The sequence below is a fragment of the Sciurus vulgaris genome, assembly GCF_902686455.1.
Source record: "Sciurus vulgaris genome assembly, chromosome: 11".
Classification (NCBI taxonomy): Eukaryota; Metazoa; Chordata; class Mammalia; order Rodentia; family Sciuridae; genus Sciurus; species Sciurus vulgaris.
The window spans coordinates 4,729,101-4,755,068 of record NC_136472.1 but is presented as its reverse complement, the minus strand read 5'-3'; the positions used below and the strand labels follow the sequence as shown (position 1 = coordinate 4,755,068).

The window sequence follows — 25,968 nt, the reverse complement described above, 5'->3', positions numbered from 1 at the left end:
CCATGCCCGGCTCCCGCTCCCAGCCACCTTCAACGTGGTGTACCTGCGTGGGGGTATCTCACGGAGGAGCACAGAGGGGAGCATGGGGTGTGTCCTGGTCGCCACTGTCACAGGAGGTAGAGGTAAAGAGCCTTCATCGTGGACTGGAGACAGCTGGGGCATGCTGCCTGGTGTGTGTGAAGCCGAGTTTGATCCCCAGCACCAAAATAAAAAAGCAGAGGACCCCTGTATTATCATGTAACGGGAAAGGACAGGATGTGTCGGGTCTTAAGCATCCCTGAGACTGCGTGTGTGCGTGTAGGCATGTTCTGTTCCACCAGAAACGGAGTTCCTAGAGAATTCCCTCAGCCCCAGAGGAGCTCAGCAGCGTGCGGCCTGTGGGCGACTTCTCTCCACTGGAGTGTCTCTTGAATGTCACTGGTAGTGGGGACCCACCCCAGGCCAGGCAGCACTCCTGATGGGCAGTGGGGCCCCCACAGTGAAAGGCAGCTGGCAAGAGTGGCTCGGCCACATCTCGAGACCCAGCTGCAGCGCACGGTCACTGCGAGTGGAACGCTGCCTCAAGGGGACTCCTTTCAGCAGGCCCAGACCCGAGTCAGACCTCGGCAGGGACTGAGGCCCTGCCAGGAGACGGCCAGCCTGCACCCGTCGCCCCAGGACAGCCTTCTGGCTCCTCACCAGTGCCACCTCCGGTCCCATGGGAGTGACTTCTACCTGCACAACGCTGGCCAGCTGCGGCTTTTCCTTTGTGACGTCCGCCCTGGTGGCATGCGTTTAGCTGGGAATCCCCCTGTAAAGCCATGGCCTGGCACCTCCCCAGCCCTCAGACCTGTTGGTGATGGAGGGACGGCGACGAGCCCGGGCTCACGTTTTCAGACACCGGCCACACCACCCGCCCTCGCCACCCATCCTGAGGACGTGACTGTCCTCAGGCAGCTCTGAGGTCCACGTGGGCTCCAGCAAGCCACTGCCTGGCCTTTGCAGTGGTCCTGGCAAAGGTCTGGTGGGCACACGGGAGAGCGGAGTTTATCTCTGGAGGCAGGGTGGGTGCAGCTTGGGGCCACCTCATCTCACTGGGAGTCTCGAGGGAGGGCTACCTCCTGCCAGGCTGGCCGCAGCTTTGCTCTGCTGTCCCAGAGTCTGGAGGTGACAGCGTAGTATGGCCTCACCTGGTGGCCAGCAGGAGCATCAGGAACCCCCTCTGCTCATCCTCAAGGCTGCTCCCCCAGGGCTTTCCTGGGAGCCCTGGACAGTACGTGTCCAAGCCAACTCTGAACTTACCTGGGAGCAAGGCTGGCGGACTTGACTCCTGCCGGTGAGTCCGGTCCTTCCCCCGGCTTCGCTGATCTCTCTCGGTTCATTTGCTGCAGGATTGAGTTCAATTCACTAATAACATTTGCCTTTGGGCCCGAGAGAATCGGGCTTTTGGCCTCCGTGACGTCACCCCACAACTTGGAGGTCCTTGGCTGGATGATCTTGGCCAGCCCAGGCTGGGCACTGCCCGGAGGGGGCGGGGGCGCGGGCGGGGGCACGGCGAAGCTGTCCACGTCTTCCTCCAGGAGTGCATCCTGGTAAAGGGCATTGCTTTTGTGGATGATGGGCTTCATTTTTGGCTTTGGAGGCACGGGGGGCTTGTCGACCACGAACGCCTGCCCGTCTGCATAGACTGTGCAGGTGTCCACACTCTCCCCGCCCTCAGAGGACAGGGTGGAGATGCTGGACACCGTGGAGATGGTGCTGGTCGTCTCGAGGTGGTGGTCGCTGCCGCTGCGGCTGTCCACCTCCTCGATCCCAGAGTCGGCGACCGTGTCGAAGGTCTCGGGGGGCGGCAGGAAGGAGGTGGGCAGGCAGTTGGAGAGGCCAGCTGGCTTCTTGCTGTCTGCGGGGTTGGCTGGCTGGCTGGAGTTCAACGAAGGGGACGGAGGGATATCATCCTTCTGCTTGGCCAAGTCAGTGAGGGTGGGGACGGAAGCAGCGCGGTCGTCAGGGATATCAAAACTATTGGCAAACTCCAGGGGCGGAGGCAATGGCTCTGTGAAAACAAAATCCTCGTCCAAGTCCACGGATGCCAGTGGGGGAGGAGGGATGCGGAATGGCAAGACCACCGTCTCCTCCAGGGAGCCCGCGGCCACGATGGTCCTGCCAGGCGTGGTGGCGGGCTCGGGGGCGGCGGAGATCTGTAAGCACCTTCGGTGTCGGAAACACCTTTCTGGCACCGCGGAGGGTGGGTGGTCCAGCTTCACGTCCACGTCCTCTCTCTCCTCCTCTTCCTCCAGGGGCCCGCCCAGCTGGGTGGCGTCCACAGTGTGCACCATCAGCAGGCCGGCCGACTTCTGCTGTGCCGTGTCCACGATGTTGATCAGCATGTTCTTGTCCCCCCCTCTCCGGTCCTTGCCCAGGTCCGTCTCGTATTTGTTCTCTGTCTCCTGCCGGCGCAGGGGTCCCCGGGTATTCTGCCTGGTGACGGGAGGGAAGCCAGTGTCCACGCTGGGCCGCATTTTGGTATCGATGTAGAGAGGTTTGTTGAGGTCGGCCTTGGGGGGCTCCCCCTTGGGCCCCTGCGAGGACTCCTTCATGGCTCGGTCCCTTGCGGAGAGCGCCAGGGCCAGTGGGGAGCTGGGGTCGAGCAGGCGCCCCGTGAGCGGATGGACGTAATTCTCCGGGCTGACTGCGCTGCTGCTCTTGGGGGGCGCTGCCGGGCTGCTCTCAGGCCCCTTGGCTTTGGACACGGGATTCAGGGGCCTCCCGGCCTCACCCTGAGCACCGGCCTCACCACTGACCAGGAAATGGTCCTCGGGCTCTCTCGGTGCTGCCCCCGACGTGGGCGACACCAGCGGCTCTGTGCTGTCCTCGTCGCCAAACCCACCCTCCTCTGGGAACGTGGAGGGCCGTGCCCGGGGGGCGGGCGGCCCCAGGCCCACGTCCTCGTCCCCCAGGTCTGTGGAGAGGAAGGCCGGTGAGTTCCTCCTGGCTTCCAGCCGCTTCTCCCGGTCGCGGACAGCCCCGGCGATGGCTGCAGCGAAGGGGCTGCTGGAGGCGAGGCCGTCCTCAGGCCGCAGCTGGCCCGGCGGCTCGGCGGCCGGGGGCTCGATCTCCATGCTGCTGCCCTGGCTGCTCTTGCCGCTGCTGCTGGTGGAGGGCTCCTTGACGATGATGGTGGGGATGGGGATGGAGCACGTCTTCTCGGGGCTGTCCTCCACGTTGGACTGCTTCACCAGCATGCCCTTCCTCCTGGCGGGCTTGGCCGGCACATAGACGGCCTTGCTGGCGATCTTCCCCACCTCTGAGTACGGGTTCTCCGGCATCTGGCCCCGCCGGCTGCGGAAGGCGGCCTGCGGGGCGGCGCTCCGGCCACAGAGGTCCTCGGAGTCCAGGGAGTAGCGATCCAGCTCCCGTCTGTAGAACACGCCCTTCTCCCTCATCATGGTGGCCACCGTGTCAGACCTGGTGGCGGGGGACGCCTTGGCAGCGGAATTCTGGTTGAATGCGGGCTTGATTGTCCCGTAGACTCTGGGAGTCGGGGACTTGGGGCAGTTGTAGGCTGTGGGGGAGGGTGGGGGTGGAGACGGGGGCACAGACTGTGGCGGCGGGGGAATGTCCTCGGACGTGTCTGGCATGGACAGGCTTCTGGTGAACTTCAGCATTGGGGGAGCCAGAAACTGTCGCTCTTCCTCTGTTATTCCTGTGAGCAGAAAATGGGTTTAGCGTGCGCAGCACACTGGGCCACACCATCCAGACGACGCGCACTGCCACATAGCTCAGCACAGGCCACAGGCCCGCAGCTCAGCCGTGCGGCCCGCTCTGCCCTGGGCTGCAGTGGGCATGCACAGCCAGCCTTTCTCAGCGCACAGTGGCGGCCCTGAGCGGCCAGGGCTGAGCCCAGTGCTGGGTGTGTGTGGCTCTCCCGGCCGCGTGGCACGTGTGTGTGCGCTCTGAGATGGGGTGGGCTAGCCACACTGGCAGGCCCCCTCCTCCGTCTCCGTCTGCCCACTGGCACAGGTGGTTGCAGTGTGGAGATGCTGCTCTTCAGATGGCGCGTGCTCTGCACCCCTGCCCACGTGTGCCACAGACCCGCTGCCAGTGGCAGAGCTGTGTGACCTGGTGGCCTGCTGTGCTGACAGGGTTGTGGCAGCGCTGTGTGGCCTCTGTGGAGGTGTGGGAGCCACAGAGCTGTGACACGGAGCCCCTGGGGCCTCGGCAGGACGGCAGTGAGTTGGCTGGCTCAGAAGCAGAGAGCGAGGGAGCCCCTCCCTCCAACCAGAGGCTCCCCCCACACGGCCGCAGGATCGTGAGCAGGCGCTCTCCGGGCTCAGCCCAGGATGCCCACACTGGCCTGTCTAGGACCCTATGGAGCAGGGCAGAGGGCTGTGGCCGGGTCTCATGTTTGACCAGGGCCCAAGTGTGCTGGCCAGGCGCGAGCTCAAAGCCACCATCCGAGACAACTAACCAAAGCTCGTGGGCACTTAAGGTGAGCCAGGTGTGACTGTGGCCCTGCGGACGCCACGGTGCACCTGGAGCGTCCTCTGCATGGAGGCTGCTATGGCTACAGACTGAAGCATGGCTCAAGACAGGAGCACAGAGACAGAAGCGACACACAGCAGCAGACGACAAGGACCAGAGCCGCACGTCGGGCATGCAGCATTCCACAGGTAGAAACACGGACGACCCGAAATCAATCACTTATGCCAACGAAACTTCATCTGATAAGGGTATTCCAAACTGTCCATACTCCTTGTGGGAGGGCAGGCGGCCTCGAAGGTCGGTGCTAAGGGCCTCTGAGTTGATGGTCTGCTACGTGTGGGTGCCTGACGGTCACATTCCCAAGGAGTAAGCATTTGAGAATACACCTTACGTGAAGGAAGCTGGGAGGCATTCAGAGCACAGACTCCACACCCGGAGGGTTCACTCACCTGACAGGAAGAGTCTGCTGTCTGACAGGAGGAAATCAGTCGTTATTAACCAGGAAAGATCCAGAGACGCACACGCGTGTGCACCTCGCAGGTGGCCCCACGGCCAGGAGGGCGGGTGCTGAGGGCAGCGGACACCAGCTCCCCACTGCCCGCTGCCGCCTCCTCACTACAGCCCTGCTCAGCACACGGGAGGTGTCTGGAACTCCCAGAACTCCCAGAGCCAGAGCTGGTCCCCAGGGCGGGCTGTCGCCCTTCTTTATGTGGTGAGGCCCCTATGTGCGGCAGTGGCCTTGGCTGCCAGCAGAGTTCACAGGTAAGGACAGGGCTCATTCTCTCCCAAAGGACTGTCCAGGGTCAGGTCTCCCTGCCTGTCAGAGTCGAGGCAACAGCTGGGCCAGTCACAAGGAGGGCAAGAGCTGCTCTCCAGGACAGTGCGCGTTCCTTGGCACCCGAAAACTGGCCCAGCCTCCCTCAGAAGATGTCCCTTGAGCTCGTCCCACAGAACAAGGATGCAGGGAGTCCACTGGTCCTGCCCACTGCCCCCTGACCCCTTCGCCCACACTGAGACAACCCGTCGAGATCAGAGACGCCACCCGCACTGCCTGTCTGCCAGGGGAGGAAGGTTTCCTGCTCTGGTGCTCTTCAGGGGCTGCCTGGCGGATGACTGAGCACCCCCTCGGGGCAGCTGGATAGCCTGGGCCGGGCCAGACCTCGCGAAGCCCCTGAGACTGCTGCAAAGCCAAGGGGCCACTTCTCTGGGGGAGGACCATGCTTCTTACCTATGGATTTCTGCCTTCGCATCGTACCTCGGGGGAGGCCCAGGAACGGGCCTTTCGGGCTCCCGGGAACTGTGGGTGTCATCACAGCGATCCCCTGGCGCTCGTACATGGACTGCAAACCAGAGAGCTGGGTGAGACGTAGCCCTGGCCCACCCTCGGCAGCCCTGCCGGCGAGGGCCAGCAGGCAGCAAGGAAAGCCCCCACTGCCGCAGGCGCAGGTGGGTCGGGGGCAGGGCAGAGTCTCCAGGGGCTGCAGGGCCCTGCTGAGACCAGGCAGCCCCGCCAGCGCTGGAGGCAAGCACATGCTGCTCTAGGGACACGCTTCCCCAGAGCAGCTGGACAAGGCTCTGAGCCAGTGGGCAGGACAAATGCCCTGTGGGAATGAGCACCGTGGGTGTGGCTCGGGCTGAGCCTGTGGCCTCTGCGTCCCTTCACTGCACAGTGGGCCAACGCTGGCCCCATAGCCTGTGTGCAGGGGAGTAGGGACCCTGCGAACTCAGGACTGTCCTGGACCAGGCTGCCCAGCTTAGCCCCAGGCCCGCCCTAAGAGGAGCCCAGGGCCCTCCACCTCAAGGCCAGCTCCGCGTGGCCCGGCCCGGGCCTCACAGGCCAGCCCAGTGCTGCCATGCACAGCCGGCTGCTGACCACCCGGCTGCGCACCTGCTGGAGAAGCTGGGAGAGGACCAAGGGCACAGGAAACACGTGTGCTGGCTGTCCAGTCGGGTGAGGGATGGCCCTGTCCATCTCGCTCTGCAGTCCCCTGAGGCTGGGGAAGGGAGGCCAGGGCCTGGCCCCGGGACTCCAAGGGCCGCTGTCCCACAGAGCGGGGGTTTGGGGAGTGTGGGTGCGGCAGGGGCAGGGCGGGAGGGCTGGGCGCCTTGGTCCGCGTCCTCCACAGCGGCGTCTGTTCTAAAGTGCTGCGCGAGGCTCCCGGGTCCCTTGTGCAGCACCGTGGGTGCCACTCTTTAAAAAGACGAGACTGAACCCATTCAAAGAAAAAGCCAGACTCAGCAACTGTGAAAGGTCCTGCTTAGCTGGGGCGCCCGGCATGGAGTGGGCACTGAAGCCCGCGGGTAGCGGCCCAGCTCAGACGCTGCCCTTGCCCGGGACATGCAGCAATGTTGAGAAGCCCCTGCACTTCACAGCGGGGCCCACACTGCTCCCTGAGCTGGCAGGCGGTGCTTCTGGTACGTGGTGAAGCCGAGACTCAGGGACGGCCCTGTCCTGAGGACACTGTTGCCCAGCTTAAGTGTCTACCAGAGGTCTGGAGGACCACAGTGCAGGGTGGCCGGACGGCCTCCTCCACCCAGAGCAGCTGTCTGAGGAGTGCTCACCCGGCCTCAGCTGAGCTCATGGGGGATGCCCTCGAGGCGCGGGGTGAGGTCCAGAGCTGAGGCCGCCGTGGCAAGTGAGTGGAGGGGCCTCTGCACCTGCACCTATCCCTGCCCGCTGTTCCATGTGACCCCGGACCCCAGCCCCAGCCCTGGGAACACAGCCACTCACGTTCATGTCTGAGGCTGCGGGGAAGCACCTGCTGGTAGGCCGCTGTTTGATGGTGGCCACCCTGGTCTCCATGGCCACGCTCTCAGCCGTGCGCGAGGGCTTGGGGGCAGGGACTGTCTCCTCTGGTTTATCTGCAACACAAGGAGAGGTTGGGGCCCATAGCAGAGGCAGGAGGGCAGGGCTGAGTGGGAGGAGCAGGTTCAGCAGCAAGGGCGCTGGGCATGCGTGCGGTTCTCCTGCCCGGGCACCGCTCAGCACCCTCCCCGGGGCATGCAAGGGCAGATGGTGGAGCAGACCCTTAGCCCCTCAGGGCCTCCTGGGCCCCACTGGGCCAGAGACCCTGGGGCCCTCGCTTCTTCAGAGGCAGCACCCGGTCCTCACTATCTGTGCTCGCAGTGGGGCGGCGGTGGCCAACTTCCAGAATTTCAAAGAGACGCTCAGAAGTGTGGTTCTTTTGTAACTAGACGCAGTTTCACGACTAGGACCTACCCCGGAGGCTGGGACTTCAACAGTGTGTGTTCAAGGAGTTGGTGGGACACGCAGGAGTCCCCACTCTCCACATGGGACGTTCCTGTCCATCCTGTTCTTGAAACTGACCCACTGCAAGTCCCTGAGCTGCACTGCCTTCCAGTCACCCGTGAGGAGAGCCTGGGCCTTCCGAAGGGCAGGCCAGACCCCAGCCTGGGCAGCAGGTACAGAGGGAAGGGGCGTGCGGGGCCAGCCTGACCCTGCGCTGAGGAGCAGCGTTCATTCAGTCAAGGCATGAGACTCCAGGGATCCTGCGGGCAGGCTGCAGCCCCAGTCCTGTCCCCACTGGCTCTAGAGAGGCCCTTGACCTCAGAGCAGGTCCACACTTGTAGAAAGTTGTCACGAGACCAGGAAGGGGAAGACATGGAGGGACAGTGGACAGTGGCAGTGGCGGGATGTGCTGACGGCCTGGCCACGGAGGAAGCTGCCTGCCGACCCCCTCGGCACCCTTGCCCTGCTGGCTTACCAGCGAGAAGCTGAATGGATGCGAGAGGCCAGGGACCACGGGGGCCCTGGCCTGTCCTCTCCTGGGCCCTCCTCCAGGGGCGGCTTGCACAGCTGCCCAGCTGCTGGAGCTGCCCTCCTGCCAGGAGCACCTGCCCCTCAGGGACCGGTCAGGTAGGAGGAGCGCCCTACTCTCATTCCCTATGGCAGTGGGCGCCCCCAGTTGCTGTCATCTGTGTCTCCACCCCTGAGCTGTGCCACCCTCCTGGGCCCAGGTCCTCCTGCCAGCGTCTGCCCTGTCACTGCATCTTCTGTCATCCCTTTGGCCAGGCTCAGGTAACGCTCTGGTGGCCGACTTTGGAGCACACCAGGGTGCGTGGCCAGCTGGGTCTGTCCGTGGGAGCTGAGCCTCTGGCTGGGTGCGTGGCCAGCTGGGTCTGTCCGTGAAAGCTGAGCCTCTGGCACTGGCTGTTCGGTTTTGCTTCAGTTGAGGTGTGGCTGTTGGTCACACCTCCAAGAAGGGACCGAGGTCCGTCCTGCCCTGGGGCGCTCCATGCCACCACAGTGAGCGCTGGGTGGGCACAGCAGAGGTGTCTGGGAACCAGCGGTTCTTGACAGTGCTGGTCCCCGTTCCTCTGCCTCCCATGAAGGGCGAGGCTGCCTGAGCCTGGACGGTGGGCCTGGAGGGTGGGCTGCTGAGCTGTGGGAGGAGGGCCTTCAGCCCGTCGGAGTGGGGCCATTTCGGCTGTGGCGCTGCAGAGCACCTGCTGCCAGCTGCCTCTGACGTGCACAAGCTGCGGAAGGCTCGCCGCACATGCTCAGGCCACCATCCTGCAGGCCGGACGTGGGGACGCTGGGAGCACCTGCCTGCCACCTGGCCTGGCCTTTGAGGAGTTCAGTGCTGGCAGTCACCAAGGGCTTTGAGCACATCAGAGAGGCTGACACAGGATGCAGAGGGCTGTGGCCCTGGGCTGAGGGCCCTGTGGGAAGAGGCTGGTGGCCGGGCCTCCTCTGCAGGGGGCTGTGTCTGGGCCCGCTGGGGCCGAAGGCCCCGGTGCAGCAGCTCTGCCGTGGGTGAGAGTTGGGCCTTTCCAGAAGCTGTTTCCTGGGTGCCGACGGGCGGGCTGGCTCTGTTCCCTGCACCCAGAGTGCGCTTGGAATGTTCTGTGCTCCGAAGGAGTGGGCAGCAGTTCTCGTTCCAAGGCCACGGGGCCAGCACAGGAGCCTCCAAAGCTCTGTGAATGGGGCACCCCAGGGTCACACTTCTAGGCCCTGAGGGCAGTTGGGGCCGTTTGTCCCATGGCTCACTGGAGGAACCTGGTCACAGACGAGGGATTACCCCATTTTATAGGAAAACAACCTGAGGGTCTGAGATGCTTGGGGTCACACAAGGAGGGACCGAGACCAGGCAGACTTGAGCTCGAGTGACGGTCACCCAGCCCTGCCTGCCGTCTGGGGTCCCTGGCAGCAGAACACTTATTTGGGAATTGCTAGGGTGGCCGCCGGGTCGCTGGCCTCGCCTAGCTGGTCGGAGAGCAAGGTGGTGGGTGCGTGGGCAGTTGCACCTGGAGGCCTGGTGTGCTCAGGCCAGTGGAGCAGTGCCTCTTGGGGCCATGGCCGCCTTGAACATGGGCATCCTGGCCTCGTTGAACCTTGCCCTTCCTGCCTCCACCTGCAGCCCTCCCTTGCTGGCCCACAGGAGCCGGCCACCTGATGGCTCGGTCCCACCCTGAAGGTCATTTACCAAAACATAAAGGCCTTCAGGAAGAACGCAAGCCTCCACACGCTTCCTGCTTCCCATTCAGGCCCCGTTCACAAAAGCTCCAACCAGGATGAGGAGGATTAGCCTGGCTGGCCCCCTGCAGTGCCAGCTGAAGTGGCTGGTGGCTGAGGACAGTCCTGTAGGCAGGTCTGAAAGTCAGCAGTCTAGCGGAGGCCACGTTCCCACTCTACGGAAGCTGACACCCTCTGCACAAGACAGCGGCCTGCCGATGCCTGAGGCCAGGAATCGCCGGCTTCCGGCCAGGGAGGAGTGGGCTCCCGAGGCAGACTGTGGGCTTTTCCCAGTGATGCAACCCCTGCCTGCCTGCCTGTCCCCCAGCCTCAGGACAGAGAGGTGCAGAAGGACGGCGGCCAGTGCCCTCACGCTGGGCACACGCTGCTCTGCTTGTGCCCAGTGAGACAGACGAGGCTGGCTTTGAGGAAGAAGTTCCCAAGCCCTCGGGCAGCAACCCTAAAGGCTGTGGCAAACAGGGGAGCCTGGAGCCACAGGGCACCATCTGGGGAGCCCCATCAGGGCGACTCCAGCTTGTCCTCATGGCCCTGTGCAAGGTGGTACTGCTACACAGGCCAATCAGAGCAGGCACCCAGGTGTCCCCTTGTTCCTCAGGAAGCTCCTGGGGATAGCAAGACCAGGTGTTCTGGAAGTTTCTGTGAGTTCTGCAGATGCATTTTTCCTGCCAGCAATTGGTTTGTGCCAATGTTTCAGGTGGCCGACAGTCTTGGGGGCCCGTCTGTCCAGAGCCACTGTCCACCCTGCCTCCCACCATGTGCACTGAGCATGGGTCTTGCTCACCTCTACAGGGCAGTGCCCGTGCCCACCTTGGAGTGGCAGCACTGCACAGGCTTCCCCTGTGACTGTCTCCAGAGCACCAAAACACCCAGCCCAGACATCCAGGGATGTGGCCACGCGTGCTGCGTCGGCTGCCTCTGGCCTCCTCTCCCGAGTCAGGGAAGGGCAGGGGTGTGACTTGGGCCCCCTGGATCCAATGCTTCTTTCCAGGCAGGCGGACTGGGTACAGTCAGAGGTGTCCGGAGGGTGGGCGGTCATGGTCCATTCTACAAGCCCATCCCACCAGCCCGCTGCCCTCCACTTGGCCTCTGCCTCTGCCAGGGCTGCCCGGGGCTGGTGTGTGTCTACAAGGACCAGCCACAGTGGTCTTGCTGCTGTGGAGCTTGTGCCCAGCAGTGTCTGGGACCCAGGGCAGGTGCCCAGTCCTGGGGGTCGCTGAGCAGGGCAGGTGAGTGGGTGGAGCTGGAATTTGAAGGGCTTCACTGTCCCATGAATCTCCTGGGGCTGCCAAATCGAGACTGTGAGCCAGGCAGCTTAAGGGGACGGAAGTGCATCCTCTCAGTTCTGGAGGCTGGAGTCCACCTGTGGGGCAGGGCGTGGCCCCGGTGCTGGCCCTGGCGGCCCTTACTGCCTCCCAGCTCCTGGTGGCTGCCGGCAGCCCTGGGATTCCCTGGTGCATTCCTTCTTCCCATCAGGACATGAGCGCTGGTTTGGGGCCCTCCGAGCCCAGCGCAACTGCATCGTGGCTACGTCTGAAGATCTGATTTCCAAGTAAGGTCCTGCGTGTAGTTCTTCACAGACACAGATTTTGGGGGGACGCGCTCTTGACTGAGTGTGACTGTGAAGGCCATGGCCCTGTCCTGAGGCACACGGCCTCCCTAGTGTGTGACTGTGTCCTTCCTGGGCTAGGCAGGCCTCGCTTAGGTGCCGGAGGGCACTGGGAAGGGCTGGAGCGTGGAGCACTTGGCCCTGAGAGCGAGGGTTCCTCACTCAGTGGCCTGGCAGCAGGGGTGCTCCTCCGTCCCTCTGACCTGCCTCTTGGCATCGCTGGCCCACTCCACCTCCTCTGCTGCCGCAGATTTGCAGCCGGATTTCTCTGCTGCTGGAAGGGGGGTGGTTTCCACCCCAGGACTGCTGCCCGTCCTGCGTGGCTCTGCCCCGGCTGTGCACTTAGTCCTCTCACCTTCCACACAGTCCTTGGGAGGTGCCCACTGAGGCTCGGCCTCCCCAGGTCCCAAGCCTTCTCCTAGACAGCGGTCCACTCTTGGCCAGCTCTGTCATGGGGCCAGGCCCCTGGGAGCCCAGGGTGCTATGTCTTCTCATGTGGGGGCTGCGGGGTTTGGCCAGGGATGGAGGTGAGGTCAGAGAGACCTGTACTTCCCGACGGGAAGCTGCCGGGCTCCCGCAGGCCTCGACACAGGGATGACTCTGTAAAGCCCGCTGGGCTCCCCTGGGTGGCCCCCATGGCAAGGCTGCACGGAGAGGAGGGGCTGAAGCTGTGGCCCCAGAGGAGACCGCTGCAGCTGGCACCTGCTCCTGATGCCCGTGCTGCCCTGAAGCTGGTCTTCCTGGATCCCAGCACTGCCTACCTCGGGACCTACAGGCTACCTCCACATGGGCCTGAGGCTCTGTGTCCAGGAGCCTGGCAGGTCCCTCCCCAGCCCGGGCAAAGTCCCGTGCTCCTGCGGAGGGATGGGCTCTGCTCTTGGGGCCCACGTGGGCCCCGTCCTGGACGCTACCAGCCACTGTGGCTGCCCGTCCTGGCCCATGACAGACTTCCCAAAGAGCCACATAGCTCCGCGCCCCACGCAAAGGAGACTTCCCGAGCATTGAGTGGGACACTGTTTGCCCACTGCGAGGGGTTGGCAGGTGAGTGCTAGGCCAGGGCTCCTGGCCAGGCTCGCAGAGGAGTGTGGCCTCACCCCCAGCCAAGGCAGGCTTGGCTGTGACACCTAGGGGTCCTGATGGCTCCACGTATGTGATGTGGACAAGCTCGAAGGGACATACTGGACACGCTGGGGGCATCACAGACAGGAGGGCCAAGCAGACGGAACAGACGAAGCAGGGTGTGGTCCAGGTTGGGCCCCTGGGCGGCCCCGACACAGGAAGGACAGGGGCTCACGGCACAGCCAGACGCACAGGTGGTCACAGAGGGGTTTCTCTTCCTGGGGGCGTGACAGCAGGAGGACCGGGGACAGACAAGTGCTTCCCTTACCCTTCTTCTTCCGCACCGAGGCTTGCAAACAGAAAGGGAGGCGCCATGAGCCAGGACGGCGACACGCAGCTGCCCGGCGCCTGGCTCAGCTGGGGTGGTTGGGGTGGCCGTGGGGCACAGTGGGGCTTTCCCATTGCCCATCTGGGTCCGTTCTTTCTAGACACCCGCCCCCACCGCTGCAGAGAAGGCTGCAGGCACTCCCCGCGCACCCTGCACACAGCCCACGTGCACTGGGGAGCAGAGGCTGGCCGGCCGCAACACCGGCCGCAGCCCCTAGGGCACGAGCTGCCTGCTGCCCTTGGGGAGCCCCGCGTGACCCCTTGGGAGAGGGCCTGGCCCTGCAGCTCCTTCCAGAGCAGAGCACGTGCACAGTCCCCGCCGTGTGGCGCAGGAAATGCACGGGGCTCTTCCCTGCGGGCTGTTTCTGACAGGACCAGGGGCCCAGGTGGGGCCAGACGGGGAGGCGCTCGGCAGCAGGGCTGCCAGTCTCAGAAGCCTGAGGCCCCTGCCCAGCCTCAGAGTCTAGTCCCAGCTGCAGCCAGAGTGGCCTGGCCAGCCTCGGCGCCCGCCTGGGACAGCGTTCACCAGGGGAAGGGGTGCCCACGCCTGTTTCATTCTTTTAGTGGGAGCCTAAAGGAGCCCTGTGGAGGGCTGGCATGGGCACAGCGATGTCCAGCAAGACCCCCAGGAGGGGCGCTTGCCTTCACCCCAGGCCAGTTGCACGGATGCTAGCTCTGTGTGACCACACGGGACCCACCTCGGCTGTCACACGCCTGCGGTCACAGAAGCCAGGCTTCCCTCCCCTCTTCTCTGGCTCAGAGCCACGCTCTTTCCAGAGGCGATGTCTGTGAGGCGTTTTTGGGGTCTGGTGGCCTGTGTGGCCACTGTTTAGGGGTCATTGTGGCTCACGTGGCTGATTTTCACCCACCACTCTCTACCAGGTGGTGACAAGTGGCCAGAGCCCCTGCTTCCTGAAGACTTCCCAAGGTGCTGCCCCTGAACCGGGTGAGCAGCACCATCTGCACCGGGTACGGGGGCTGTGGCCTCTGTTCTGAGCCTTTCCTGGCTGTGCTGGGCCAGCCGCGGTGGGGCTCAGCGGGGTGCCCTAGGGAGCTGCTTACCTCCGTCCACTAGTGAGAGGCCCCAAGGTTCAAGACAGAACAACGTTAGAGAAACAGAAGAGATCCACCACACCCGTAGGGCTCCCCATGGAGATGCCCAGGGCGGAGCTGCCAGGCATGCAGGAGCAGGAGGGGCCTCGTGTCACCAAGGGGAAGCAAGCCAGCAGAGGCCGTGCGTGACAGGCGTGCGGGCGAGAGCTGGCGGGGCCCCATGGCGGCTCTTACCCAGCTCCTCCAGCTCTGCGGTCATGGACTTGGAGCGCAGGGTGAGGGCTGTGGTCGGCGCTCGCTTTGGAGGCGGGGGAGCTTGATGGCAGAGGGAGACAGGCATGAGCGCTGCGGCCCCGGGCCCTCCCCGCCCCGCCTCTGCGTCCCTCCTGGACACAGCCACGCACAGGGGCTCAGGGCCACCCAGGTGTGCTGCGGGTGGTGCGAGAAGCACTCTGGCCAGGGCAGGGGCGGGCACCACCTCTGCAGAAGGGAGGCTGCACAGCCCTCTCCCCAGGGTCTGCACACAGTTCACAGTGCGCCAAGGAGGCCCAGACGGCTACGGCCACCTCCTGCCAGGCTGGGCACAGGTCCGTGTCTCACCCTGTCACAGGGGTGCAGGCACCTCGCTCCAGCTGATGCAGGTTTGGGAAAAGCAGCCTCGCACCTGGTCTGTGGCCATCCCAGCCCCTCCTCCAGGTCTGGGCCCCTCCCCGCAGCCCAGGCCTCCCGCGTCCACACAGCTGCTCTTGAGGGAGCTGGCTGGAAGGATGGCAATGGCCGCCCCCTCCTGCCAGCAGGCCTTGGGGGCGTCTAGCCTGAGCTTGGTCCCCCTGTGGCGTCCCGCCCCACTCCAGGAGGGCCACCCTGGGTCAGTGTCAGGCCCCGCCCACACATGGCAGGCGGCCTTCCCAGGGCCCTGCAGGGGACGCACCTTTCTTCCTGGCAGTGTCATCAGGGTCCAGGCTCCTGGTCACTGTGACGACCTTGAGCACAAGGTGGTTCCCTCCCTGGCGGATCATGTTCACCACCTGCCTGTGGCCGACCTTGACGACGTTCTCATTGTTGACCTGCAGGAGATGGGAAGCCGGAGGTGAGTGACCGCGGAGGGGAGCACAGGCACCTGGCGGGGACGGCAGGGAGCCGCGTTCGAGAAGCCAGGACAAAGGCCTGTGGCTGCGGGTCACTTGGCGTGGCACAGGGCTCCATCTGCCCGCCACACTCCTCCAGCCAGAGCTCTGCAGCTGCCGGGGGCGGACTGGCCCTCGGGTGCTGGGGTGCTCAGTGCTCCTGGCCCGAGGCCCCTGCACAGCCAGCAAAGCATCCAGGCTCAGCTGCAGCGGGTCTGCTCTCCAGCCACGAGGGCAGGTGGCCCGATTGTGCTTTGGGAACACGTCGCCCTCGGACACGGGCCCCCTCCCCTTCCCCTCTGAAAGCCTCAGGTGGTGCCAGGAGTGCGGGGCCACCCTGGCCCGGGCAGGAGGGGCAGTGCCTGGCGCTCTCCTTGATGACAGGTCCAGTGTTTGCACGAGCAACAGCGATGGACGGGGAGGCGTGCACGCGCAGAGCCGACGGTAGCGTTCAGTGCTGCAGTGTGCGCACTGTCTTCCCTGCGCTCTGCCCCGTGCCCACGCACACCATCTCCAGCCAGGAGCCGGGAGGACAGACCTGCGGGTGAAGGTCAGGATGACTTATGTGCAGGAGTGCAGACCCCTGTCCCTTGGCGATGCCCGGCCACCACTGGACTTGCTGAGTGGAAGGAGGAACGGGGCTGATGCAGGAAGGAGAGAAGCTGGAGCAGCGGGCCGGGGCTCAGGGACGGCAGGAGCAGCCACCTTGGCACCGCCACTCAGCCGTCCACGGGGCGCCCCTGGGGACCCGCACTTGTTCATCACTCCCGTGCCCAGGACTTCAGCTGGGAGCCCCGGGCTGGCCCAGCTAGCCTGTCCCTCAGCAGAGCTTGCGTTCTCACGGGGAGTTAGCCGGATACAAGAGCAGCTGTGCCGGGCGCCACCTGGACAGCAGTCGCAGGGAGGTCCCGGGGACCAGTCTGCCGTCGCATCACTCTGCAGCCCCCCTGCCTCCCGCCGACCCTCCTGGCCTCGACCTGACCCGAGAACACCTGTGCCCCGGAGGCTTCCGTGTCTGAGTTTTGTGGCTGACGTCGCCTGTGGGTGACACCGCCTGCTTGGGAAGCAGAGGTTTGCTCCTGTGCCTACAGGTCAGCGGGCTGGGGCCCTTTCCTCTAAGGTCAGAGACAGATGCCACCCTCAGAGGAGGAAAGGGACAAGCTGCCGACGGTGGCATCCCATGCAGCTCAGGGACGCACGCCTGAGCTAGAGGCCTGTGCAGATGGCCTGTGACCAGACATGGGGCTCCTGGGGCAGGAGACGCTCGTCCCCACAGCTGGCCTGCCTCTGGTGAGCCTCCCGCATCCTGCTCTTCCCAGCAGCGCTTCCAAGGCCGGTGTGCCATGGGGCCCGGCACCCGGAGGATGCGGAGATCCGCGCATCACCAGCCAGGGCCCAGGTCACCTGCCCCACCCAGCTGACACCTGAGGGCGTGTCTGCCAGGGCCACTCGTCCCACGAAGCCAGCACGGGGACAGGCGGTCCCAGCTCTGCTGCTTCTTGCCGGGGCCACTGGGCAGGACACAGTGCAGCCCTGAGCCCAGGGGTGAGTGCCACCACGCCCACACGCAGACCCATCCCACCCTCCAGGTCAGGAGGGTCCCTGGACCTCAGCCCCCAGCCCCAGCCTGCCGAGGTGGGAAGCGCTGCCCTTGCCTTTGGCGCGGGCTGCTGCTGGGGCTTCTGCAGGCCCTTCCCTGGGTGGTGCTCCGCACTGAACCGGGAGCCGCAGGAGCGCCGTGCCACTCAGCCGCGTCCCAGCCCGTTTATCCTGAGACAAGTCCCGCTGAGTTGTGGGACTGGCCTCAAACTTGCGATCCTCCTGCCTCAGCCTCCTGAGATCCAGGAGGGTGCACTGCCCCCCGCCACTTTTAGAATTTTGCAGAGGGACAAAATGAACCCTGCATGTAACTGGTCTCAATCAGACCAGGGGGTGTTTGTGAAACCCGTTCAACTTGAAGCCTGTAGGTGGCAGAGCTGACCCTGTGCCGACCATCTGGGTTGTGACCCCGGCTCTGGCCCACAGGTTCTGACAGAACCTGGCCCACAGCCACAGCCTGTCCCTCTGTGGCAGCGGGGACACTGTGAGGGGCCTGCTGTGGGCCCGTCTGCATGCAGGCGCAGAGGCAGGGGCCACCTGTCACCCACGAGTTCCACTGAGCCCCACCTACCGGTTGGACACGGGTGGGGTCAGGGTCCCTGGGGGCGAGCCCCTCACCTCAATCCAAACTTGGTTGGCAAAGGTGGTGCTGCGGCCCCTCAGACGCCTGCAGGCAGCCCCGGGGACAGGCGCTCCTGTTAGACAGTGCACAGGGCACGAGACACTGGTCTCCTGAGCCGGCTGGGTGCCAGCTGCCAGAGCCACGCCTGGCCAGCCAGCAGGGACCAGCAGGGACTCCGCGATGCCCAGCTGCTCTGTGCCCTCCAGCATGTGGTAGGGATCCACCAAGCCGTCCCCGGGGGAACATGGCTGCCCATAGCCTGTGCCTTGCCCTGACCTGGGCAGTGAGGACAGTCTGTCACCAGGGATGCTGCAGGGCACAGGGCCTGCCCACGGAGTGGACATTACCCCGCTCCTGTCTACCCCAGTGAGTGGGGCATCCATCCCGACTGCTGCCCATGTGGAATCTTTCTGGAGTGGAACTCAGGTCCCCTCCCCTGCTGCCCACCCTGAGCCACCCTGAGTGCCAGGGCGGGGCCTGCTGCCTGCTCGCTGCCCGGCTGCTGTGAGGCCTCTGGGTGCAGGTCCTCCCCCTCCTGCACCAGAGTGGAGAGGACCCCTGGCAGTGCCCACGCCTGCCTCCCTCCACCCGAGCAGGGGCGTTCTCGCCCGGGTGCGTTGTGGCACGGTGAGCCCAGCAGTTATTGGAGCCCCTGTGCTGGGCACATGGGGCCCGAGCAGCACTCCCAGGCTCCCCCACAGGAAGAGAGGCCCTTTCCTGGACAGGACGGGCTCCTCAGGCGGCCACTCCCCAGAGTGCCACTCCGGCCTTGGCCCGCGCGCTCGTCACCCCTCCACCCTCCCTCGGCCGTGTCTGAAGTGCTCCAGGCTCTGAAAATGAATAAGCTGGGCACCAAGTCCTTCGCCAAGAGCAAGAAGCACCCAGGGTCAGAGCCGCAGGCCACATGGCCGCTTTGCCCTTGCGTGGGTTGGCTCCCGGGGCAGGGACACCTTCATGAGGCCCCGGGATGCCCGCTGGAATGCGCCGCAGTGACTGGAAACACACTCCCCAAGGAGAGCGGGCACAGGCACGTGGTGCCCGCAGCACTCCACCTGGGACTCCCTGGCAGGAAGCAAAGCAGGACAGGACGTCCCCTCCACCACAGCACATGCAGAGGAGCAAAGCCAAGTCTGGGCGTCTCCCAGCCTGCGGACAAGCCAAGGTCAGCTGAGCAGCCGTGGGTCTTTGGAACCAGCCACAGTCCCCGAGACCGATGCCGCAAAAGCCCAGGTGCTGACAAAGGCTCCGGGGCAGGACTGGCTATTCTCAGGTTGGCATCCTAAGCCGTCACGGGACCTGCAGTTGTGCATGCTGCCACGAGGGGGCGCTGTGCACAGCAGGCTGAGAGAGGCACCGAGGCTCTGGGGTCACCGCCTGGAGAGGGGGCATCACAGACCCGGCTAAGTGCAAGGGAGAGTGACGTGCCTCCCCGCGTATCCTCACGTGCAGACGTGGAGGGAACAGTCACATCCAGGGAAGCGGGAGGCCACGCCGGGGCTCAGGGGTCTGCTGAGAAGAATGGGACTCACGCCTGGATTTGTCAGCTGGGCTCCCATTTAAATTGTCATTTAAAACACCACAGTCGTGCCCGTACACTCCAGGCTTGTTACGGCAGCGCCCCTCCTCGCCCCAACCTCCAGCTGCTCCGTGTTTCACTCCGGCTTAGATGCCTGCTGTTGCTACGATATGTGCAACAGTATTAGGTATTATCTGCTGGCACACCGCTATGGAAAACGACAACTGAGCTAGGATCGCTCGACAGTGGCACAGGTGACGACCGGTTCCTCATGGTGGGCGTGCTCTGTGGGATGGTGAGCAGTGTCCCTGAATTCTACCCACCAACGCCAGGAGCTGCCCCTGCACTCCCAACTGGGACCCAGACTCTGCCATGGCACAGGCCGCAGAGCACACCTTGGGGACCCCGGTCACACTAACCCCGGGATACGAAGCCCCTGCCCCCCATGGAGAACCGTCTGAACCAGCAGCCTCCACCCAGATTGAGAACGACCACTGAGCTTCCAGACCTCGCCACACATTCCACAGAAGGTCAAGCCGCCCTGGGCTGAGAGCCCCTCCTTGGCTCTTCTCTGTCCCTCCCCTGTGGCTCCCAGCACACCACTCCCCAGATACGTCAGGGTTTTAAGTAGATCAACATTCAGGATTTGCTTCATGACTGTGCAGTATCTATTCATAGTTAAACCATATAGTTAACTGTGATTACTTTGTTTTTTTCCTGTACATTTTTCCCCTGGAGCAAAATGATTTAATTTTCTGTGTACTTAACAGTAATTCAAATCCAAACACTTCCTTAATTGTGTAAATCTCTTTTCAACATTTTCAACTCCGTTTGTATTTCAAGTCTGACTTCTTTAAGAAGTCTCTCCTGAGGACTGCTTTGCCGGAATTCGGCGTTTCTCAGGCCTCTTGTCCCCCTGCTGTCACCCCCGGATGCTTTTCATTCTCTCTTGTGGGGGATACAAGGAACCCCAGCTTCACATGTGCATTTGTGTATTGGTTTTGCAGCCTCCTCTTCAGTAGGGACATTCTTCACTAACTTCCTAGTGCAAGGAATCCGGAAGTCTTTCATTTCTGAACCCACTGCCTGTTTAAAGTGGCTTTATTCTCATACTTGATTGGCAGTTTGGCTGGGCATAAATTGTGAGTGGGAGACAAGGTAAAGCCAGCGCCTAAGATGAATTCTGCAGGTAACAGCTATCAAGTCTGCACAAAATACGACCCCCAACTCAAAACCTGAAGGCAAGCCATCACCTGAAGGCTTTGGAGGCCAAAAAAGCCAGGTGGATTTTATATGGGAGTTGAAAACGGTAAGTTTTGGGCCAGCGTGGCGTGAGAGACCTGCAGCTCTGAGAGGCCAGTGCAGCATTTCTAGCTTGGAAAATCAGAGGACAGAACCCAGGGTGGCCACAGCTGCCAACGTGAGGGGCAGCAGTGGCTCCGTGTTGCGTGTGCACTCCTGGGGCTCCTGTGGGTGTCCGAAGTGTGTGCACACCAGTCGCACACCGACTCAGACACTGACCAGTCTGCAGGGAGCCCGCGGGCTGCTGTGCGACAGGCCCCCGGGTCTGATCAGCCGGCGACGGGTGAGGGCGGCAACACCAGCGTTCATCCAGGGATGTGACGATCCAGAGCGACCACAGCAGAGCATGCGCAGCACTCAGGGTGCAGTCCAAACTTAAACTCAGAGATGACCAGAAGTCGCAATTGCCAGACGAGGGCTTAGAAGGAGTCACTGTGACAGTGTTCACAGAGGTAAAGGAGCATGCACTCGCGACCAGAGAAGACAGGATCTCAGGAAGGAAGTGAAAAGGAGAGAATCAGATGAAAGCTTTAGGAGTAAGTGATATCTGAAATTTAAAAAATGCTCTGAATGGGCTTAAAAGCGGATAGATATGACGGAGTTAAGAGCCAGTGATACACCAACAGAACTTGTCACTTTGAAGAAGAGGACAGATTTTTAAAAAGTGAACAGATTCTTAAAGATTTATGGGCAATATCAAAAGGTTCAACAAATGGATAGGGTCCTAGAAGGGGGGAAATCAGAGTCACAGAAGACAGAGAAAATGAGTCAGAAAAAATATTTTGGCCAAAGACTTTCCCGAGAAGGCAAGGGATATAAATGTACAGATTCAAAAAGCTCAGTGAAGGGCTGGGCTGTGGCTCAGCGGAAGAGCACTTGCCTAGCTTGTGTGAGGCACTGGGTTCGATTCTCAGCACCGCATACAAATAAGTAAAAGTCCATCGACAAGTTCAAAAAAAAGAAAAAAAGGCTCAGTCACTCCCAAACAGGAAAGAAAGAAGACCACAGGTAGGCTGGTTGTCAGTTTGCTGAAAGCCAAGGGCAAGGTGGAAACTTTAAGCAGCCAGAGAAAAGTGGCACACTGCTCACAGAACGGTGCCAGGCAGGACTGCAGACTTCCCAGCCCGGCCACGCAGGCCAAAAGTCGGCCGGACGACCTCGCCCTCGTGGGGAAAGGAAAGAACTTTCTGTGCCTGGAGGAAATAGCTTAAAAGAATGAAAGCAAAGCTAAGACCTGCACGGAGAAATAAAAAAACAAGCCATTTGTTGCCAATGGATTTAACTACGAAAACCAGTAAAGGAGGCTCTGTAAGGCTGGGAGGCCAGAGGGGGCGAACAGCGGGGAAAACAGGAGATCGTTGTTCCTCTTAGTTCAAATCAGCAAAGTACAGCCTGTCTTGGGGAGTCACAGGCGAGCAGGGGCACGCAGGCACACCTGTGGTTCCAGGTTCTCATCTCCCATGAAGTCTACTCAGACCGCGAGAGGCGAGGGCTGTATCCAGGGACCAGAAAGCCAGCGCCAAAAGAACGCAGAGGACAACTGAGAGCCCGTGGAAGGTCAGAAGAGCCCTGAGGAAAGCAGCCAAACGAGCCGGAGGAAGGAGAGAAGGAAACAGACGCCCAGAAAACTACCGGCTGAAGAGACTGGACGACGTCAGCGATCACATTGACTGTCAGTGGAGCAAAACTCCAGGAAGAAAGATCAGATCAGGGGGGTGAAAAAGAAAGGCCTGCGTGCCGTCCGCACCCCAAAACACTGAGAGGCCGAAGTGAATGGATGGGAAGAGACTGCGGGGTGGGGCCACGTGGATGCTGACCGTGTCCTCGTCCACCATGGAGACACGGCAAGCTCCTCCCACGGCTAACGTGAATCGCGTGCCACCCAGAGACCCTCTGCCGGGGCGTCCCCAGGGGCCGGAGGGCTGCGGGGCCCGAGGTCAGAGTGTGCTGGCGGCCACAGAGCCAGAAGTCGACGCACTCCACTGACTGGCTCTGGGAGGGTTGTCGCCTACGGTACGTGAACCGTCCCTCGGTAAAGTCTTTTCAAAGTGAGACTTCAAAGGATGTGTTTCCAGAAAGGCAGAGTGACATTTCATAATGGCAGGAGGAGGACGGGACAGGCACACGACGTCCACACCCAGTAGCAGAGCCTGGGCTGAGGGCAGCACACTGAGACAGGAGAGGACGGGGACTCCCGGGGGGCCGCACACGCTGCGACACTCCCAGGGCTGCCGAGGCCCAGGCGGTCACCTCAGTCCTGGGCACGGGACGCCCTGCTGCAGAGAGGAGTCTGCTCAGACCTGTGAGTGCCTGCCCCGCAAGGTCCCCGGCACGCGCTGTGCCCCGCGTGGCCGTCCCCAGAGACGGTCCTCCGCGCCGAGGGTCCTGGGCGCTCCTCCAGCCACCCGCCCTCCGTTTCCTCCTAGAGGCCCCACCGCCCATGCAGCCTCCGGCCGCCCGGGCCTCAGAGCTTCCTCTTCAGTCCACTCGCCTTTCCAGGAGGCTCTCGGCGTCCTGCCTGTCAGTCCTGCTCTGGGACGGCTCTGGCCGCTGCTGTCCCATCCTTCCTGTGCCTGGGAGGGTGCCTGTCCTCCCGTCCAGGACGCAGCACCTCCTTGGCCTCGCCACACACTGTGGCCGTGGGCTCAGGGGCGCCCCAGCCGCCGGCAGGCTCCTGGTCCTCAGGCCCCTCCGTGCTGGGCTCTGCCGCCGGGCGTCCGCGGCCCGGGAGCTGTCCCTGAAGGCCAACGTCCATCGCGCTGGGTGTGTTGTCAATGCTGAGAAACTGACGTGGGGCAAAAGACCCCTGACAGGAAACGCTGAAGGAGGACAGAGTCCCCAAGCCGAGGCCACAGTGACCGAGACCACAGGTTTCATACAGCAGGGCCACCGAGCAGAACAGAGGCCCACAGCAGGCCTGCGTGGAAATGGCCACCCGCTTTGGACAGAAAGCAAGGCAGCTCCGTGGGGGGACAGTCTTTCCAGCATGCCGAGTGGCCAGCCTGGGTCTAGACACAGGCCTCAGTCTCTCAGAACCAACCCAAAGTGGGTCGGAGTTCCAAGTGTGCAACACACAACTGCAACTCCTGAAGAGGACACGGAGGTCTGGGTGACATTGTGTCCACATGCATCCAAACAGGACGCCAGAAGCCCAATCTCACAGGAAGTCTCGAGGCTGGACTCCGTCACACCGACCGCCTCCGCGCTGTGTGGCAGTCTCGAGGGCGAAAGAGGCCGGCACAGCGGCCACACCTGGAACCCAGCGCCTGGCCGGAGCCAGCGGGGCCGGTTTCGCACCCATGTCTCTGTCTCTAGGACTGGCTGGCTGACCTGGCCTGTCCCCTGTCCACCAGCCGCTCAGTAGTTTCGGGCTCAGTGTCAATATCACCTCTGACAAGAGGAGCCGAAGCAGCTCAGATGTCTGCGATTCGCAGGGAGACACGAATGGTCGCCAGGAAGGACTTCTCCATAGAGTGCCACTGATTTAGACTGCAGTCAGAGTCATCTATATCATTTTGTTTTGGAGTTTTAGAGATTTAAACATGGTTTAGAGTAACTGCATTTTGCAGTTATGTGAAATATCTACCCAATTTCAAAATCAACTCTACACCCCAGTTTCTGCTCAGGAAAGCCTGCGTCCCCTTCTCGTGTGCCTTGCTCACCCCGCAACACTAAACCGACAGTTTGGGGTAGGATTATTCTTACATTAAAAAGCAGAAAGGAGCAAACGCTTGTGAGAGCATGAGTGTGCGCACGGGAGTGTGCGCACGGGAGTGCGCGCACGCCCCCGCCCCCACGCTCCCCGGGCCGAGGCAGCTGCTGGTCACACCTCCCTCTCCCTCGCCTTTCCCACGTAACGACACATCCTGGAGACCGAGCCCAGGGGCTGCACCCCCCGACTGCTGCCACGTGCCTCCCCGGGGACCGATGCTTGGCACTCAGCCGTCTCCCGCTGGCGGATCCAGGGTTGTTTTTAGTCCTTTGCTCTCACAAACAGCTGAACGGCAGCGCCACGTGAACTGTGCTTTCCTGACTTCCTCGGAGCCTCTTGAGGCTCCTTCTCCTGCACGGGGCTGCTGGCTCTGCGCTTCCAGCCCGGCTTCCCACAGCCAGGTCCTGGCTGAGGCTCCTGCCCCTCAGGGCACCACAGCCTCTTGGGCCTCCCTGCAGGGTCCACCTGCCACGCGGCTCTCAGCACGGAGCCGCTGCTCGCTGTTTCTGTGCTGTCTCTGCAGGCTGGCCTCCTCAGAGATGGCTTCCTGTTTGAACAGGCACGGGGAGGCCCGTCTGGGCGCAGTGGCAAGCGGCTGTCTTTTTTCTTTGGTGGTGCTGTCTAGGCCAGCGTCCTGCCACTGAGCTACAAGCCAGCCACTTATGATTTCTTATTTTGAGGCAGGGTCTCACAATGTTGCTGCAGCTGGCCTCTAGCTTGCCATCCTCCCTCTGTGGCCTCCTGAGTGGCTGAGATCCCCAGCGCATGCCACCTCGCCTGCTGTTGCTGACTGTGACTGGACATCTCTCTTGAAAGCTCCCAGAGCTCATTCATTCTTGGAAAAGGCACACAGTGGACACAACTCAGAAGTGCAAACAGGTCCCAAATGGGTGGCCCCTTCGTGGGGTGGTGCTGGCCCTCCCGAGGCGGGCTCCCTTTTGGAATTGCTTGTGCAGGAACAGGGCTGATCTCCAGTCAAGGTTATTCAAAGCCTGGTCGATGAGAACGCCGTCTGCTCTCAACCCTACCCGAGGGCACCGAGGCCTCCATGCTGGGCCTCGGGAGGCCAGGTCTTCACCCGGCTCCACTCAGGGTCTCCCCAGCCTTGGCTGCAGCTGGCTGCCACCTGCTCACCCTGAGAGCACCTGGCTGCCCTCAGCCCACACTTTGCAGACCCTGGGTGTACACTAGGTCCCCCAGAACCACAGCTGGGGCGGGGGGCGAGCAGAGCAGCCAGCACCTCCCTCAGAACCGCTCCAGGCCACTCCCCTAAGAAGCTCACCCCAGGGCTGGGAGGCTTGAGCAGTGTGCCGGCGCACCTGCAGCCTTGGTGCAGCGAGGCACGAAAGCACGCACTGGGCACGTCCTCGGGCCTGCTGGGGCTGGCCATGCAGCCACGTCCCACAGGGCCTCCCCTCTCCCGCACACCAGAGCCCATCCTCACGCCTCAGAGGGCAGCCTGGCCTGGGCCAGGAGCACCTGCTCAGCAGCTTTCTTTGGGACAGAGGCAAACACGGAGGTCGGACACCTGGACTGAGTCCTGATGCAAAGAGCCCACTCTTCTCCCCAGACACAGGCCGCCTGAGGCCAGCACTCGGCCGGAGCCCGTTGGCCCAGCCAGGGCATCTGGCCTGCAGCGCGCCCCTCCGGGAGGCCGCTCCTGCCACCTGTGGAACCCCTGGCCTCTGGCTCTCCCTCTTGCGTGGTGGCCTCCAGTCCCTCTGCAGCGGAGCTGAGCACGTGCAGATGGGCCTCAGGGCCTCTCAGCTGCTGCCTCGTCATCCTGTCACTTCACACCCGAGGACCAGGTGAGTGTCACACAGCGGCTGCCCCCAGAGTCAGGTAGCTTTGTATCACAGGAACCTGTCTCTGGCTGCCTGGAGCTGTGTGTCCCCTGTCTGCCATGACTTGGATCTTACATGTGCTGAGGCCTGGCCTCCACCTGGGGCTGCTGGGGACCAGAGAGCCTGTAAGTTGGGGCCTGGGGGAGCCATTGGGACACTGTGGGCTTGCCCTCAAAGGGCAGC

General features: G+C 62.9%; 1 protein-coding gene across 1 annotated transcript in view; it reads right to left on the bottom strand.

Annotated features, from left to right (window-relative positions):
- SHANK2 (SH3 and multiple ankyrin repeat domains 2) overlaps positions 1 to 25,968 on the bottom strand; it is a 347,313-nt gene that overhangs the window by 8,412 nt on the left and 312,933 nt on the right. Inside the window, 5 exon segments of the mRNA XM_079104911.1 lie at positions 1,282 to 3,682; positions 5,690 to 5,801; positions 7,193 to 7,323; positions 14,298 to 14,378; positions 14,995 to 15,130. Coding sequence (XP_078961037.1) covers positions 1,282 to 3,682; positions 5,690 to 5,801; positions 7,193 to 7,323; positions 14,298 to 14,378; positions 14,995 to 15,130 — 2,861 coding nt within the window.